The 18,931-nt window shown below is 36.6% G+C and overlaps 1 protein-coding gene across 2 annotated transcripts in view; it reads right to left on the bottom strand.

Moving 5' to 3' along the window:
- map3k5 (mitogen-activated protein kinase kinase kinase 5) overlaps positions 1-18,414 on the bottom strand; it is a 41,662-nt gene extending 23,248 nt beyond the window's left edge. Inside the window, exons 1-6 of one of the 2 annotated variants that reach the window (XM_048208159.1) lie at positions 17,308-18,413; positions 9,905-10,044; positions 7,946-7,969; positions 6,082-6,275; positions 5,258-5,426; positions 2,203-2,309 (exon numbers count right to left, since the gene is read on the bottom strand). In XM_048208159.1, coding sequence (XP_048064116.1) covers positions 2,203-2,309; positions 5,258-5,426; positions 6,082-6,275; positions 7,946-7,969; positions 9,905-10,044; positions 17,308-17,683 — 1,010 coding nt within the window. In that variant the 5' untranslated portion in view covers positions 17,684-18,413. Of the gene's footprint in view, positions 1-2,202; positions 2,310-5,257; positions 5,427-6,081; positions 6,276-7,945; positions 7,970-9,904; positions 10,045-17,307 lie in introns of both variants that reach the window. The other variant, XM_048208160.1, reaches the window with a different exon arrangement.
- Positions 18,415-18,931: the final 517 nt, after the last annotated feature.

Genomic DNA, 18,931 nt, shown 5'->3' with positions numbered 1-18,931 from the left:
CATATTTATTTCACACTGTAACTGGTATTAAAGTGGAGGAAATTATCAGTACACAGTAAACATCTTGGCCACAGGCTTCAATCACTATCAGCAACTCTTTGCCTTTAGGGAATACCAAATGGGTTTTTATTATTTTCAAACCTACAAAGGTGGATATAAACTTTGGAGTTCTGTATATATATCTATATCTATTGATTTCATTTGATTGAACCAATTATAATAATGGACTGACTCTTACTTCTTTTTTGTTTTTTTTTCCTCCAGGTATTTTTTTTTTTTTACTTTCTTGCCTCTTTGGAACATGTTCATTTATGCATACTATGTAGAGGTGGTTCGCAGCTTCATGGACATTTAAGGTTTTCTGCCGATGAAGAGCTTCTGGGACATTGACATAAACAGCACTTTTTCATACAACTTAAAAAAAGGTGGTGACAGACAATTTTGGTTTTCTTGTTTTTGTGGCTTTGGAATTCATTGTTTTTTTGTTTGTTTTGTTTTTTCTTTTCAAAATTACATTCACTGTAATGCTGGAGTAAGATTTTAGAAGAAACCTTTTTGTCCTGTTTAATGTTTGAGCTAGTAAGGGTTGCAGAGCTTTTAAGTAACAAGGTTTACAAAAGCTAACACTTTACAAAAGGTCTCGCTTGTTAACATCAATTAATATATTAGACAACATTATCTAACTATGTGCATTGACTTTTTTTTTTACAGTATTTATCAATATTTGTTAACATTAGGCAATAAAAAAAAATTTTTCTCAAGTTAATAAAATGTATAGTTATTGTTCATGTTAGTTTACAGTGCATTATCTATTAACATATGCAACTTTTGATTTTAATAATGCATACGTAATATTAACTAGGATTTATAAATGCTTAAAGTATTTTTCATTCATAGTTCATGTTAACTAAAGTAGTTAACTAATAGAAAATTATTGTACAGTGTTACCCAAAGTTTTGAATCTTTTCTTTTCTTTACATTTTGTTTGTATTAATTCATGGGTGTTATCTTATTTATCATCTTATACAGAATGATTTTATCTGAAAATGTAAAAATGCAGAAAGATTGTGATGGTAGGTTTAGGTACCTTTGTATGTGATGGAGAAAATTATAGTGCATATAAGCCTCACTGTCCTCCAGACTCTTTCTAAATGAGAGTTAAAGTGTTGTAATTGTTTGTGATTGTGTATAGTGTTTCTTGGGTTTTTCTTGTGCATCAACAAAAAGGTTTTTGTGCATTTGTTTTAGAGATTATTTTGTTAGTAAATGTAGAGGGTTTCAATTTGCATTTGTGTTGATTGTAATATTTTGAAATATACTAAATTGTAACTTCATTATTATATGTACAAAAAATGTAATTACAAATGTATTAAATTATATAATAGTGTACATGTAAATTACATTAAAGTATATTTAAGTTCGCATTAATTGCTTGTCAGTACATTCGGAAGTATACTTTTACCATATTTTGAAGTACATAAAAAATTGTATTAAAGTCCTACTTAAGTGCTTTAAAAAAAATCACTCAGAAGTTCAACTTATTGCATTTAATATGAACTTAATCTGTGATATATTTGAAATTAATTACAAATAGAATGCACTTAAGCGGCTGAAAACATTACATTTAATTCACACTTAAGTGTATTGATAACTGATATTAAAATATATTTTAGTTCACATTAATTGCTTGTTAGTACATTGGGCAGTGCACTTTAACTATATTTTAAAGGTACTAGAAGCAATTACGAAGGTTGTCATAAAGTTGTATTAAAGTACCACTTAAGTTGTTCAAAAAAAATCACTCTTAAGTTCAACTTATTGCATTTAATATGAACTTAATATGTGATATATTTGAAATTAAGTACAGATATAATGCACTTAAGCGATGAAAACATTACATTTAATTCACACTTAAGTGTGTTCTTTTAAAGTATATTATTTTTGCAATAAGTACACTTTATAAAAGTATACTAAAGTGCACTTTTTTTTCACAAGGGATATGAATCAGCACAACTGATTTCAACACTGATAATTATCAAAAATTTTTCCCCAAACTTTTTAACTGTAGTGTATTAAACATCTAATAAATCAAGCTGTAATTATGTGGTGAACGTTCATTTAAACTTTCAGTGTGAAGAGAAATTAATTCTGTAAACTTCACGTTTTCACCTAGTTAGGGCACATTAAGATGCTCAGTCTCACCTGTTCAGGGCAAAGGCATAGTGGAACTTTATATGAGGATGAGCCACGGGGTCAAAGGTCGGTAGCTTTTCCAGTGTTTCAACTAACTTCACAATGGATTCGTAATCCTACAGACAGACAAATAACCACAAAACAGAAAAGAAACAGTTTAAAAAAAAAAAAAAAAATCAATATTTATTATACAATATTACAAACTGTGAGGATTCAGAACGCAAAGCTGCGCTGGTAATGAAACATAACTATGGCTGAAAGAAAGAAAAAATATTGAACAATAAATAAACAACAGATCCAATGTTTTCCCGTAAGCCTGTTTTATTATATTACCCTCATTTTTACTACACATGAAAAATGAAATGAGAAAAAATCTAAATGAATAATTCATTCATTCAATTTTATTCTAAACCTTTAGTAAATAATTAAAAACAATGTTCAGAGACAAAGGTTCTGGCATATGAAGTTTATTTTCTTCATACTTCATTCAAATGAAATATTCATGATATTCTCCAGAGTTGGAGTCGGAACAAACTGCACATGTCAGTAATCATCACAAAAACAAACAGTAAGTCATGATGTTTGATTCATGAACAAACCGTTCTTCTGATCCGTTTATGTTAGAAAATTGGACTGAACAATTCATAAATCAGCCTTTTGGTCATGCCTAATTATTAAGACCATCATGACGTCTGGTGATAAAGTAAAAGAACCAATGAATCACGCTGAAACATGAACAACTCATTTAAACTCTTCAAAAGAACTGGATCGCCATAGTAAGTCAAACTTCCCAATACTAAAAGCTGCAAAAACCTTAATGATTATAACATCATAATTATATGACCGCCCACATTTTTACATCAACACCTACAAATATTTTGTAACATGACCCAACCATGATGAACAGTGTTGGCACGCAGAGGTTAGCCAAACATTAAAGAGGTATTTGAGACGTATATGAATGTACTTATTAGTACATTAAAAACACCACCTGTTTAATTTTGAGGCTCAAAGAGACGGTGGAAAATGGTAATGAAATTAAAGAAACAATGACTAACACTGTAAGTGGACATGAGGGAAAATGCTATGAAAGTGTAGATAAGAGGAGTTGAAGGTTACGAAACTACGTAAAACTACGGTCATTTATCATACTTCTAAAGTGACTTACTGCCAAGGTGTGTCAGAGTTATAGCAGAGCATTTATGACTTCCTGTTCTCTTATTAATTTTTAACAGCACAGGCACTAACAGTCCCAACAATATTAGGATCCTCTCATTGAACACATTAATAATTCTGTACTGCACTGATCTGAATACTCCAACATCGCAAAACGACAGTCCTTTTATTGTTCAACATTTTGCTAGCCGATTAATAACATTTTTGTCTTGTTGAAATTGTCTGCCTTGATTCGTCAGCAGCGAGCGTAAAGCTCCGGGACACGCCAATCTCTTCCCACATTACAGTCAAACTCCAGCTCTGCGCCTCACCTCGATGTCATCAGGGGAAATCCACGGGAACAACTTTTCCTGGGCGTTTCAGGAACTAACGTTATTTGACATTTATAATATTTTATGAGTTATATTATGCAGAGCAAATCAGGCTAACATTTAAGGAAATGGACCCTTACCATCACGATCACAGAATAATAGAATATCCAGGTTCAATACAAGTTTAGCTTAGTGGACACTGGACAGAGTCTGTGTAATAATTAAATAATTAATAACTAAAAATAATCATTCATACTTGAAAAAAATGAACAAACAGCGAGTTCACAGCAGTACACTAACAGTGGAATATAATATCTGGGACATGCAAGACATTCTGGAAGTTATAAAGCAGAAAAGGGCATTTTTGTTAAAGCGTCCACTTTTCAGAATAAAAAAAAGAGTTTGAGATGTAAAGATAGTGGTTTAAATTTATGACCACTGGAGGGACTGAGGCAGATGAACCTCTAGTGATTCCTCTGGGTGGAGTATGATCCAAGCAAACAGTGTTTATGGACACGTGTCCTCGCACACATCACGCATCATTTACCATCTTTACATGGCCATGACAGGAGCTGAAATATTGGATATAGTTTTGAACGAAGCAAACAATCACACTAGTCTCATAATGATACTCTTAATGATTGTGTTTTGTGGTGATACTTTAGAAAAGTGTGCATTTTAGTGTTTATCGCGGCACAATGCCGTGCCCCAAAGACTTTATTGCACACCTGATTTTGGTTTGTTCTGCAAACTGAGACACAAGTAAAAATATGTTTTGTAGAAATAAAACAGCATGTGACACATGCTACAAATAAAAAGTGTGCCATTTCTGTGCTACGAGTGTCACCAAACAGAATTACAAAAATAATGACCATTGGTCTTTTCAGGAGAACTGATGGCTTATGGCTGTGTCTGCATAATGAGCAAGGTATCGCAAGATCTGAGAAATTACACGCTCAGATCCGTCAATCTCTGTACGCTCAACCTATAGCAAGAGTTTGGGGCGTGGCTACTGCAGCAGGCGGAGCCAGAGGGTGTTTTAGTTGGTGTTTGGCCATGGCTAATGTGTTATATGGGGAAAAAAGGGCAGAAGTGCAAGCCAAAAAAACCTTCGAAGATCAAACAGCTCATGAACACGTCAGCAAACAGGGCATTGCAATGGACATTATCATGCACCCATTCAGAAAGACAAATGTACCAGTTTATAATGTTTACATTGATGTGTCCAGTCTAAACCGCCTCAAACAGTTGTGTGGTACTTACCCATGATGCATAGCTCAGCTAAAACTACTCCTAATATGCTGGATTTTTTATTGAAAGTGGCCTACTTTCATGTGTTGAGACACGACTTCACAAGCACGAGTAAAAGCAGCATTTGTGATGTTTGAGTTTGGGGAGGCACGGCATACGAAAGGGGCAACGGTGTTCGAAAACATGCTTCATTTGTGTAATTCCTCCAGGTGCCACAAGTGTTGCAGAAACTACATACTAATAGTAATCAGAATTGTGATGAGTAATATTACGACTATTTTGCAGTCAATGTGAATAACAACCAAAGGTTCATGTGATGCAGTCACCTGAATATCTCTGTATGAAAGAAGGAGGTTGATGACGACATCGGCTGAAAGACACTCCACATTATCGAGCCGCTGCTGGATCCGTCTGAGCTCTGCCGCTAGTTCTGCTCCGGTGTAAAGCTCACGCGCTTTACGGATCTCGTTCAGAACCGTCTCACGGAAGTACTGACTAAACAAGCACACAAAAGACAATAAGTTACTGAACGAAATGTAGAACGAAAATCTGAAATAAAATTGCATACGCAGAAGGGTTAACGTTGTTTACACTGAGGACAAAAAAAATTCAAGAACAATATTTCAATGCCAAAGTCTATTAGGATGGACAGCTGGTACGACATATGCTGTAACTTAAACAAAAAACTTAACTTAAAAAAAAAAAAAAAACTTCTTATTCCTATCCTTTCACTTCCTCTAATCCCTCTCTATTGTAGCTCATGATAATCTGAGCACTTCTTGTCTATTTGCCTCGTCATGACGATGTGCTCGCTTGTAAGTCGCTTTGGATAAAAGCGTCTGCCAAATGAATAAATGTAAATAAATGTAACTACACCATCTGGGCCCATGAAGCACTGTGTCGAATCAACACCTGGCTGATGACCTGAATGAGTTTTATCGCAGATTTTTCCATGCATGTGTAATAGGTACATGTATTCGTCCGAAACCATCACGGTACAGATGGTTCAATGCATGCCATCAGGCGACTCTGACATTTACAGTATAAAACACCCAAAGCACAGTCATGGTACATTCAGCCATAAAGACAACAGCATTACTGGTTTAATGAGCAGTGAGATATAGAGGAGAAAGGGTTAGTGAGCTCTCACCAGGTGTTGGTCTTGCAGCCGGTGAGCAGCTGCGTGAGTCGGTCCAGCAGCGGCATACAGATGGGCCCCAGCAGGGCCTCGAAGCTGGGCTGCATCAGCTCGCTCAGACCCTTCATCAGACTGCTCTCGCAGCAGTACACCTTATTCTGAGGCGTCACCATGTACGGGATGAACGTGTAATTAGCGGTGCATGTCTGGAAAAAGAACAAATGGGAAGCAGTGGAATATAGTTAATATCTACAGTGAACATGAGCATAAGTCATGCCCCAAACATCACAGGTCTTGTCTGGGCTGTGGACAGCAGGGGACACAACTTCCAACAGATATCCATTACTTTTTAATTCATTTTACAAAAGAATAACTTGCTCTGCTCCCAACCACTAAAATATGTCACACTGATCACACTGCAAAAAACTTCCTCAGTTTTCCAGTACAACTGTATAAAGATTCTTACATCAAGATGCTTTTACTGGAGACACAAAATGACATAAAATATGAAATCTTGTTTTCTGTGAAAGTGATCACAATGAAGTGACTCAACTTTGTTAATTTTGCATTTGCATGTCAAGTAAATGAATCTTGATTTAAGGATGTTTAGACTGAAATGCAGGACAGAAATATTGAGAAAGATATACATTTTTTTGCAACGCGTGCAACATTTAATGCCACAGCTTTCTACTTTTGTGTAAAGGCAAATTATGACTTTTAAGACCCCCAGTAACCCAGTACAGGTCAGGGGTTTCCATGCAATTAATGGGGACTTCAAGCTTCAAAAACAGTGACTCATTCACTGTAATCACCGTAGGCCATGTGATTTACAGGGTAGAAGTAGAGAAAAATCACTTAATCTTCAGCGGCTTCTGGAGGCTTGGAGTATAGCATGCAAGTAATAATGACTGCTTTTTTCATACTAAATTGGTGTTTGTTTGGTTTGTCATTTTAAAGCTTGACAGCCCCAGTCCACAATCATTATGCTCAAAAGAACAACAATGATATTCTTTAAAAATTCACCTTCTGTGGTCTATGAAAAAGAGTCATGGTTTGGAACAACTCGGCAATAGTGTTTCACTTCTGCAAGCTAAACTGGATTGTTTTGAAGCCCACATGAATTGTACTCCAGATCACCATTTCACACCCAAGTTCAGAAACCACTTTATAACCAACAAAGCGATGTATAGAGAGGTGTAGGTGTAGAGGGAGGTTCAAAGAGTCTCCCTTGATTGTGAAACACTTCTATTATTATTTTCGCCTTTTTTACATTTTGGTGAAACTTAATTGCATTTATGTTTTGAAATGTATGCATTATATTTAATTTTATTTGACACTTTGCTAAGTTTTCTGGGTCCCCTGTACAGTCTACTGTATTTCTCTAGTCTACCACAATCCCCTGTCGGTCCCTCACAAATCTTTAGGCCCTTAACGATTCTGTTGGCTGAAAGAACTGACAACATTGCAACTTGTTGCAAAAGTCTCAATTAACCAACAAAATACATCAATAATCTCTGTCAAATTGCATATCACCTCAAACTGGGGTCCATTATAACACTATTTTTTTTCCAAAGCATTAAATGGGTCTTTATACTTGAAAATATATAACTGCCTTTTAAATTTTAGGGTCGGGTCACTCGCATGAGGAAGGCATCTAACAGATTGAAAACTCCTGACCTATAACATGAAATAACCAAAGCTGAAAATTATCAAAGTAAACTTTTTTTTTTCTTTTTTTATGCTTTCAGGTTTGCAATCAAACCGATTAGCCTACACGAGTCTACAACAGCACAGACGCAAAGAGTCTGAACTTTCTGTTTGAAAATGGCAGCAAATAAGCATGAGTCAGAGAGTGAGTGAAGGTTAAGACACTTACCATATTCTTCTGACATATCACGTCCTGTACGAGAAAAACATCAGACATGAATGAATTCAGGTTGTGCACATGGCCAGCTCTCTTTTTGGCTCAGTTTGATCACAAACAACCTAAAAATACACTGTTCTGAATATTTTTGATTAACCGTGTGTGTGTGTGTGTGTGTGTGTGTGTGTGTGTGTGTGTGTGTGTGTGTGTGTGTGTGTGTGTGTGTGTGTGTGTGTGTGTGTGTGTGTGTATGCACACTCTGAGTATACAACATGCTTTCATTTCCAGTGACAATGAAATGAACGTGATGACTCGGATTCAACGCTTTATTCTTCACACATTATTTCATTGAACTGTTAAAAGCACAATGTCATTTTCTCCTATTTTAGTTTAATATGCAAAAACAAAGAAAGCCAATGCTTGGTTGACATACAACGGAGCATACTGCTGTTTGAAATGCTTATCGATGCATATTGTGTAATGTTTCCTGAAATAACAAGTATAGAGTACAATATGAAGTATGAATTAAGTAATGTGCTTAAGCTCCTTTCTGAACATCTGTGTGTGTTCACCAAGCACCATCCTCCACGAAATTCTGCCTAGTAATAAACTCACTGCATTAAAGAGCTCATCTAAATATATCTCACATTATGCAATTTACTCCCCACTCACCTGGCATAATTCCATTTAGTAATGTAAAATAATAATAGAGGTGTCTGACCTTGCCGGGAGGATCTCCATGACAATAATGCCTGCCTACTGTAATTCACTGTGGCAATAAAACCTACACTGTGATTAAATGGTTGGATGTCTAAGTGATACGCTGCAAATAATGGGAGTTGTGTTAATAATTTGTGTCCATCCAATAAATGAGTGAGCACCTTTTTCCTCACAAGATCATGAGGATTTATCCTACTAGCCCAACACATCTTTTAATTAGAATGTGTGTAAGTTTACATTACAATAAATGTATTTGCAACACACCATGATGCAGTTGCTCACTGTTATTTGCTAATTAAGACAAGCTCCATCAACATACCATCAACCAATCAGACTTTAGGGTTCAGTTTAAGACTAGAAGAAGTTTCAAGCAAATTTCTTATCAAGCTATTATTTCTTTCTGACCATTCCCCGACTCCATCAGTTTGTTCCTCAGCCCAAATGGTTGAATGATGTGCAAAGAACATTTTTGGATCAATATCAGAGATTTTTGAGTGTTGTTCTTGCTGTTGCATTATGAAGAATAAAGCAGCATTTTAGAGGCATCATTCCTCCTCACAACATTTCACAAAAGTGCTCTTCATTTCTTAAGGCACAGGTTGTGTTTGGGACAGGATTAGAATATTTGTTCTTTTGGAATGTTGTTGCTGATCCAGGAAAATTTCCTACTTGGCAAAAATCACTTTCACCTAATGCAGTAATACACTCAGACCAGTCAGAGGTGTGGCTGAACGCATGTTTTTCATTATCTGAATTAACTTTTGTTTTAAAGGCATATGTTAAATGTTTACATTTAGTTTGCAGACAAATATAAACATATTACTTAACAAATTACATTTTTTTAAAAATACAAAAATGTATTTAAAAATCGTAGAAAGTGGACAGCGCAGGAAAGAATCAACACATTTTTAGCATACATTTCAACTCTTTCGATACTTTTCATGCCAGAATGAAGCAGTGCCCAGAGCGAGCAGAGCTGGAATATGTGTCTGGAATCTAGAAAAAGACTGAACTTTAAACAGTTTTTTAGTGATCACTACATGCTTCTGTGTGTGTTATTTCATAGTTTTCATAACTTTACTATGATTCTAAAATGTGGAAAATAGTCGTAACAAAGACTACTCATGCTTTATATCTCTAAACTTCAGACCAGAAGAATATATGAAAGTAAGGTGCTGAAAAAATGACCCTTTAATTTTCAATTTGATGCACATTTGACTCTCGTGTCACTGAGATAAAAGAGCTTCTGACCTGAAGAGACTGCAGCGAGTCTGAGTTGAGGTCACAGTAAAGGATGATGTTGTTGACCATGCTGAAACTCTCTCTCACACCCAAGTGATAGAAGAGAGAGGGCTGTCGAAACGCATCCGTCATTTCAACTACTGCAATATCTGTGAACACAGAGAGACGCTTTAACTCAGACTAGATAGATAGATACACAGACAGATAGATAGATAGATAGATAGATAGTGGTTTACTGAGTGTTTGTGTGTGGTTTGTTTTCTATCGGGCCTGTCCCTACAGTTGAGATCAGTGCCCTACACGCTTCATTTAAATATCAGCAGGAAGTCGGTTCCTCTGTTTGCATGCATCTGTGCCGGAGCTGTTGTTTCAGTTAACCCAAAGGAAACAGACATGATGAAAGCGAGCAGAGCAACATACATTCCCCGAGGACAAAGACATGCAGAGTGTATGAACATCCCGAGATTTGTGTCCGTGCGTCTTTATATTCAAATGAACCTTAACAGCGAAAAATGTTTGATGCAATTGTTGCTATAAAGTTTTATCAAAATTCAATATGCAAATCCATTTACATACATCAATCAAAACAGAGGATATGATGATAATTTAGGCCAGTCTGGAAACACAGGAATTTATGAGTCTACCAGGGAAACAAAATTGTGTTTAAAAGGAACTGGGTCGACATTACAAAAACTTTTGACGAGTTTTGCCAGGTTCATGGAATCAGATCTTTGAGATCTTCACACTTCTGCAGTAACTAGAGATCCACAAGCAGAACTGTGTATAATGCCTCTGAAATAAGTGCGTTCTTCTTTTGCACAGCTAGTGATTCTCAAAAAGACTTGTGACAAACAAACGTTCAGTTTTTCAGAGTTGTTCCACTGGATCGACCGATACAGGCGTTTCAGTCGTAACGTGAATATCGATATCTAGAGAGCAGGTTGGCCTGTGGCAGATATATAGATATTACAACTCGATTCATTCAGACTGTTTCCCAAAGCTGGCAGAACTATTAAAAATGCTCAGCGGACAGAGAGACACACTTCTGTTAATTGACCAAGAGGACAATCTTAAAATGGCTACATATCAGTAGATCTTCACAAATAATTTTCTGAAGTTATACAATTTTTCAATGCTGCATACTATTAAATAAATAAAGTAATATTAAAGGGATGTGTACAACGATGCTTATAATCAACTAATGCAATATTAGTCAGCTAATAATTCATGTTTCGAGAGTTGCTAATGCAAATTAATGAATTGATTTGATAAATCATGCAGGTTGTGTAAAAGTTATGCAGGTGTATTCAATTATACTTCGCCACTGGTATAACAGAAACAAGAGACAAGAGCTGGTCATCCATTTAATATTTGTTTGTTTTTTGCTCCTTCCATATCTTGTTTCTGACTTTTTTTCGTTGTTGTTGTTCATCCAAAAATGAAAACTCTGTCATTTACTCACACGTCATTCCTTTCCTCCGTACCACGCGAAACAGAAACCACAGCCTCAGTCATCACCCACATGCAATTTATGGAAAACAGATCTGCACGATTAATCTTTAAAGGATTTCCGATCTTGATTCAAACACCCTCATTCCTTAATGACAACGATTCGGCTCTGTCTATTATACCTTTGACAAAGTCTCACCAGAACACTGTCACCTGACCCAGAGAGAGCAGGGGTCATGTGTAGGCATGAAGCAGCTTCACTCACAGTATCATTATTTCTGTGTTGCAAATATTCATATTATCACACAAGTACTGGATAAAAGTATATACACTGATGTCTAAGGAAATTATCAAAACAGAGCAAATCACCATTCGAAAATAACACGCTTCAAATAAAGATTGTATTGATTATATCATTACACCAGTAGGTGGCGACAAGAGACTGTTAACATGTGTTTGTCACTGAGTCATTCATTCAAATGATTCGTTCAAACACAGATTCATCCAGTAATGAAGTCTTTATGAGTGAGTCATTGAATCATTCATTCAAACCAATTTTTTTTAAATAATTCATTCAAATTAAATAAACATTTTAAACAGACTGCAGCAATTAATGTTGCATCAGAACCTCTGGTAAATTACATGTTATTTTGTTTAGTTGTCTGTTCAGAACCGTGGGAGAATCTTGATCGCTATTTGAATCATTTATCTAGAACAAGAAGTCAAAGGTTATCGAGGCTGTCAGAACATCGCCTTTTATATTCTATGGGAAAAGAAAGCCATACAGGTTTGAAACCAATGACAATGATGATAATTTCCAGCTGTGAATACAGGATCTAGCATTCCAGTACACACACAGAAATCTGTCTCAGCTTTCACACATGGAAATGTAGTTAAAATTGTCCCACATAAATCTGTCAGAGTTTTTCTGGTGTAGTCTGCCGCACTACTTTGGTTCTCTCTGCGCAGAACTAAATCTGTTCTAAAAAGACACCTTCATATCAAAGTAACGTACAGTAAAGAGCACAAATCTTATTAACGGGAAATGCCACAACAGGTAGAGATGGGCCGGTATTGCTAACCAGTCATCAAACAAATGGCTTGTTGAAAAAAGAGACGATTCTCAAATGATTAATGCAAATACAGCTATGTGAGGCTTTATGTGGTTAACAAACGCACACATAGCAACAACAATGATCCTCTTATCCTGTTGCTAACTAACGCAGAGCCATGATCAAGACCTAAACACAAGAACAACAAGCAAACAGTATTTATTAGCAAGAATGCAAGTTTTTTTTTTTTTTACGTTAAATGAAATTAATGTGAAACTTTAAAGTACATGACTGTTACAGACAAAGCTTTGAGCGAACTTGAGTGTTATAGCTTTTCTGAGTTACTGAGACTTTGTTCCAACAAAGAGGATCAATGTTGCTCCTGGACAGGCAGAAACCAATCATGCTGAAACACCAGAGCGTATTGGCCGGACCGGACTATTGAATCCAAGGGTTGTTATAGAGTCTGGATTATAAACGACACTGTGAGGGGTGGAAGTATGGTCCATGTAATACCTGAAAGCTGGAGTGTGTAACTTCACTAGTGGCACCAAACACAACTAATGCTCAGCCATAGGCGCCGCTTTGACTGTTAGGATGAGCAGGTAGTTCCTGTTATTCTAGATTATATAGTTCTTATAGCACCGCAATTCCACCAGTTAATTGTTAAGGCCTACATGGTTGAATTAACACATTAATACAGAGTAAATAGTTCACCCATTGGCCATTTCTAATCTTCATATGAAAAGTGTTTTTCAGGCATTTTTTGTCTAATGTAAAATTGCAGAAAAACTTTTCAACATTTCTTCAGCTGAACGCTTGCATCATTTTTTCTTAGAACGCTAAAACAGTACAAAACAGCATCCACCGTAGCGTTCAGTAAATGCTGATGTCTAATAGTTATCCATGTATTGTTGTGCAGGTTAACACAAATGCATGTTATTACTGTAGCCAGATGACCTTCCTATTGAAGTCACAAAAGAACAGATTTTTTTTTTTTTTACTTCTGTAGTGTAATTTTGTCATTTCAACTAATATTTTTAAATCTTGCCTGGATGAATCTTGTATAACTGAAATCAAGTTGAAATTTGTTAAATTATTTTTGATGAGTTTAAGTAATGGAAGTATGCTGTCATGACTTAGTGATCATATCTTTTTTTTATTGTCTATTTCTTTTATATAAATGTATAAAATATGTATAATATATGATGTATAATGTATTCATATAATATAAATAGAAAATACGATTAAACTATTAAACCTTTTGTTAAAGTAAAAACAATGAGATTCTTCACATAACCAACTGGTTAAACAAAAGTTTGCGGTGAACATCAGTGACTTCTTGTTGATTATAGTCAATCATTTTAACATCCGTCAGTTTGTAAAAACAAAGGTAAAATGTCTGTGCAGTAATACACTTACAACAGCAAATGTGAAAAGCTACTAGATGAGCTCAGAGTCATTTAAACTGAATAATTAAAGGAATCGCTCAAGCTCTCTGATGTTTTAGGATATGGAGCAGAAAAACCGTTCAGTTTTGTACACCGTCCTGTTTGATGACAAAGAAATGTGCCATAACTGAGTTCAGCGAAGTGCAAGAAAACAGAAACTTGATGACACATTTCTGTTAACGAGTGTACTTCCACATGCAGAATTAAGACAAATAACTACTGAAACTGAGGCATTTCACATTCATTTTCAGTGGTGTTTGGGAAGACAGATCAAATTAAATTAAATGTGCTGTCAGTGAAGTGATCAGACTTTTCACCTGGTATACAATAAAACGGCCGAAGAAAAATGCAAACATTTCGTTGTGTTGCTAAGATGGATGTTAGGTGGTGCTACTCACTGTCCAAATCAAATAAGCACACTTCCAAGTCTCAATAATATTAAATCTTAAATCAAACCCCTTAAAAAAGTAACAGCAAAAAGCCACATGATTATAGGTGTCATTCACGTCTAGCACAAATAAGCCATTTAAATCTCTAACATCATGTATGAACAATAGTAGTAGTGACACCTTAAACATCCCTAATGGCTAATTAAAGATTATGGCGGCGTCAGAAATTGTATATTCTCTGAGTAACTGTTCTAGTATGTAATCTGGACACACTACATCTGGACATTGACCTACAACTCCTCTCCCGTGGCCTCATGGGATAGTACAGTGTCACCTGGGTACTTTTTGTCTAATGTTTTCTGAATTTGTACATATTACTTGACTCACATACTGTTTTTCACCCACTATACAGTATTTGTATGCAGCCTAAGCGTCTCATATACACCCAAAATCAGACTTACTTTATCACCGCATAACTTTACCTTTCCACAAACAAATAACAAATGAGCTCTATCTGCTCAGCAGCCCTTGCAGAGATAACCATAATACTCAAGGGAACAGTACGCTGCCTTGTAATCAGACAGAAAAAGCCTTTGATAAGATTGCCTTCCACTGCAAACCTTTTTTCCTTCAAAAACTCCCAGAGTCCAGAAGTACAATTTCCCTCCTACGCATCCACTGTTAAAACATGTTCAAACATTTTAAAAATGCTATAACTATGTAAAACATGCAACCTTTGATTGATAGACAAAACATTCAGGCCCAAAAAATGCACTGTATCGATAAAGCGCTCATCAAAACAAGCAAACGAGTGCAATAACAATAAAGAGATGCGTCTATGGACCAATAATAACAAACACATGCATTTTTCAGCATGTCTGTTTTAACTTGAGGATTTCAGACAAACAACTTTCTAGTTTCTTCAGCGCCTCATAAGGAAAAACTGAATATTCATAAGTGTATAATTTATTCATATTTAAAGTAAGTGGCCAACACACAGTGGTTTCAGTGGTTAACACCAGAATCTGAACAGCAGGGTGACTGATGGCCAAAATCACACTGATATACTTCATAAAAAATACAAATTAATAATGACTAGTAAGATGAATACAAAACTAACCCTTCTGATAAATGGAGAACTGGCTGATGCGATAATCTCAAAATAAAGTCAAGCATTAGATGAAACACTGGTCTGTCATTAAGCCCGATCGGCTCTTCATCTATATTTCACCCTCGTGAACCGCTGGATCTCAAACAGTTGTTATCGTATGGCTTCAGAAGACCTGGATGTAGTGTAAGAGCTTTACAGCCTCTGCTAACAACATGTCATTGTACAGAATTTTTATATATATATATTTTTACATATAAAATATTTTATTTTGTGTTCCACTGAAGGAAAGTCATACATGTTTTGAACGACATGGTTGTGATGACGATTTTTAATGACATTTTTTCATCTATTCCTTTAAACTTATGAAAGTGCAGGTTTGACCAGCTTAAACAGCTTTCTGAAGTGTACAAATCTGGATACGGTTACACAAGGAAATCTAAGTTTATGAAACATGGACATGCTACAAACAAACGACAAAGAATCCTGAAGCTAACATAACATCTCAGCGTCCAACAGAAGACAGAGCCTTAAAGGGTTAGTTCACCCAAAAATGAAGTTTCTGTCATTAATTACTCTCCCTCATGTCGTTCATTCATCTTCAGAACACAAATTAAGATATTTTTGATGAAATCCGAGAGGTTTATGACTCAATGTCTATAATCAACACTTTCAAGGTCCAGAAAGGAACTAAAGACATCGTTAAAACGGTCATGTGACTGCTGTGGTTCAACCTTAATGTTATGAAGAGACGAGAATACTTTTTGTACGCAAAAACAAAACAAAAATAACAACTTTATTCAAAATCTCTTCTCTCCTGTGTCTTTCTCACTCGTTGTTTATGTCCAGCGCTTCCAGGCACAAAAAGAACCACTGCAGTCACATGACTGTAACAACGCCTTTAGTTCCTTTCTGGACCTTGAAAGTGTTGATTATAGATATTGATTTTTCATCAAAAATATCTCAATTCTTAGGGGTGTGGAACACCATGAGGGTGAGTGATTAATGACATTATTTTCATTTTGGGTGAACGAACAGGAGCTACTCATCTTGAGCTGTTGAACCTAAAGGTCACATGGATGAAACAGCATTCTAAGACAAGCGGAACCAAACTATGGTGAAACACACACCACGACCTTAACCTTACAGATGATGGAGGGGGAACAATGCTGAAAAACACCAGAGCGTCAGTCTCTGATCTGAAGTCTGAAAGACACGAGCTCACACAAGATGACAATGATCCAGAACTCAAGATTAAATATTTAAGAGATAAGGATTATGGGGGGGAACTAAATCCCTTTTTTAACCATTTCATTTGACCTCAATACTGCCTTTTCACTTACTCTACAGTTATGGACACTACTAAACTATTGTTGATTTAATTACACTTTTGTCCCAAAATTTCAGGGACTCTCACAAACTACAAATATCTGAAACATTTTCAAAATTATTTAATCAGATTCCTCAAATTGAGTCTTTTGTCACTGCATGTGATGACCTCGTGGATGAGGACAATCTCACAGAGCAACGAGCAGGTGTTCGGTAACGGATGTGGTGGCGTTTGTTGTTATTTAGTGTTTTTGGGGAAAAGTAGAAACTCGTCAGCTCCTCTTGACTTAGGAAAGTAAGTTACACTTCCCAAAGAAATGCACACAGCTCTAGTGATTTGGTGGACTTAAACATTTTAACTGGTTTTGCTGCAGATCAACCGTTTACATCAAGTTTCAAGCTACTATGGAAAACGTCATTTCCATTCAGCCGCGCTCCACCCATGATACCATCACATTTCACTTCATTCTGAGAACTTTCCTGGAAAAGGTGAGAGCTGGAAAACAAGATAGAAACCAAAGAGAAGGAAAGAAACCAAATACACGGTAAAGGCCGCAACTGCCACACATTTGAGCGGTCAACAAACTTTGTGCTGATTTAGCAAATGGCATTGCAGGACTCTCAGTAGACTTACCTGCATTGTAAAAGTGATCAAGAACTGAAGTTTCACCAAAGTCCAGCTTCCCAAAGGGAACAACATCTAGTTTACACCCCACAACGTCGCAGGCGTCCTTCAGACACTGCAGAGCCATGTTCTCCGGGCTCAGATGTTGGCTCGTCTCAGAGTTCCTCACGTAGGCCACCGTCACGGCTCGGTTCTTACATTTACCCGTGGTCAACAAGGTGTCTGAGGGCAAACTGATGACCCCAGGGTTGGCACTCTTACAGATGGAGGGGTCCTGCCAGAACGTCCCGGCACCAGAAATGGATTCTGCGTTACCTCCCATCATGTCTAGGGGTTGGCAGAGAGAAGGTACAGAAAGAGAAATGGCCTCCAGATCTGAATTCATTTTTCATCAGTTTGCTGAATGTGTCCAACCCCAACAACACAGAGCTCAGCCAGCACACTTCATAGCTGGCATTCCTGGTGGCTACAGTGGCATCAAACTAACAAACACAAGTGGCCTGACGTCATCAGCACCGGCAATAAAGACGATTATCGTTTCATTTTAGATGAAAATCTAAAAATCCGCTTAGCAGCACACAGGTCTGGACGGGAGAAAGAGAGAGAAGAGAAGAGAGATCAAGGACTGCTCGTGGACGCGCACGTCACGACTCGAAGACACGATATCCCACTCCTGGAGATTCATCGAGTGACATGAGAATCATTTATCGGAGCATGAATTGTAGTTTCCGAAGTAAAGCAGTTGTGTCGATCGCTGAAGTCCCGCGAGACATCAAGCTCCAGGTTTGCTCGGGTTAGGCTCCTGTCACCGCGTTTATGTCATACTGGAGTTGTGAAAGCGCGTTTGTCTGCTGGACCCTGCCCTATTTCTATTATTATCTTCAGCACAACTCACACTCAGGGGTGGAGAAACACTCTGGACTTGCAGGAAGCGAATTCACGAATCCTACTATGGAAAAGGCTTAGCTAATGAATATTAAACACGTAACGTGACGCTCTCCCACCTGGGCCTGTCAACACACACACACACACACAACACACACTTGCGTCACACACTATCCATCCTAGCCTTGAAACACTAACTGGTGCTCCTTGGAGACATCATCAGTAATATGTTGAAAAGAGCATACCCAAAGTCCCCGGATACTATACTATTTCCGGTAGATTTTCGAAGCGTGGGTCCGCGTGCACGCTCTATGGCAAGCCGTTGTGACTTTTATTCATTCTCAGGATATACATTCTTGATAATAACAATTCAGTTTTCACTAGTTAAAATGATAATTGTTGATATCAAGAATTTATTTCTCACTATTTGAAATGCCAGTTTCACATATCAGGAATACAATTTTTACTAGTAAAAAAAAACATTTTTTGTATCATTAATTACTTTTTTACTAGTGCGCATATCTATTTTTGATATCAACAACTGAAATGCTACAAGTAACAATGTTAATTTTTCATATCAATCATTTGATTGTCACTAGTGACAATGTCAGTTTCTAATGCCATGAATGTGATTGTTACTAGTAAGAAAGCCATTTTAGATATCTGAAATTATATTGATATCAGAAATACATTTTCAGATAGTAAATATGAACATTTTTACTAGTAGCAGTTTTCAACTAGTGCCAAT

Source organism: Megalobrama amblycephala, linkage group LG11 (genome assembly GCF_018812025.1).
Source record: "Megalobrama amblycephala isolate DHTTF-2021 linkage group LG11, ASM1881202v1, whole genome shotgun sequence".
Lineage (NCBI taxonomy): Eukaryota > Metazoa > Chordata > Actinopteri > Cypriniformes > Xenocyprididae > Megalobrama > Megalobrama amblycephala.
Note: the sequence above shows the minus strand (reverse complement) of the source record. Positions and strands in the feature narration are given on the sequence as shown.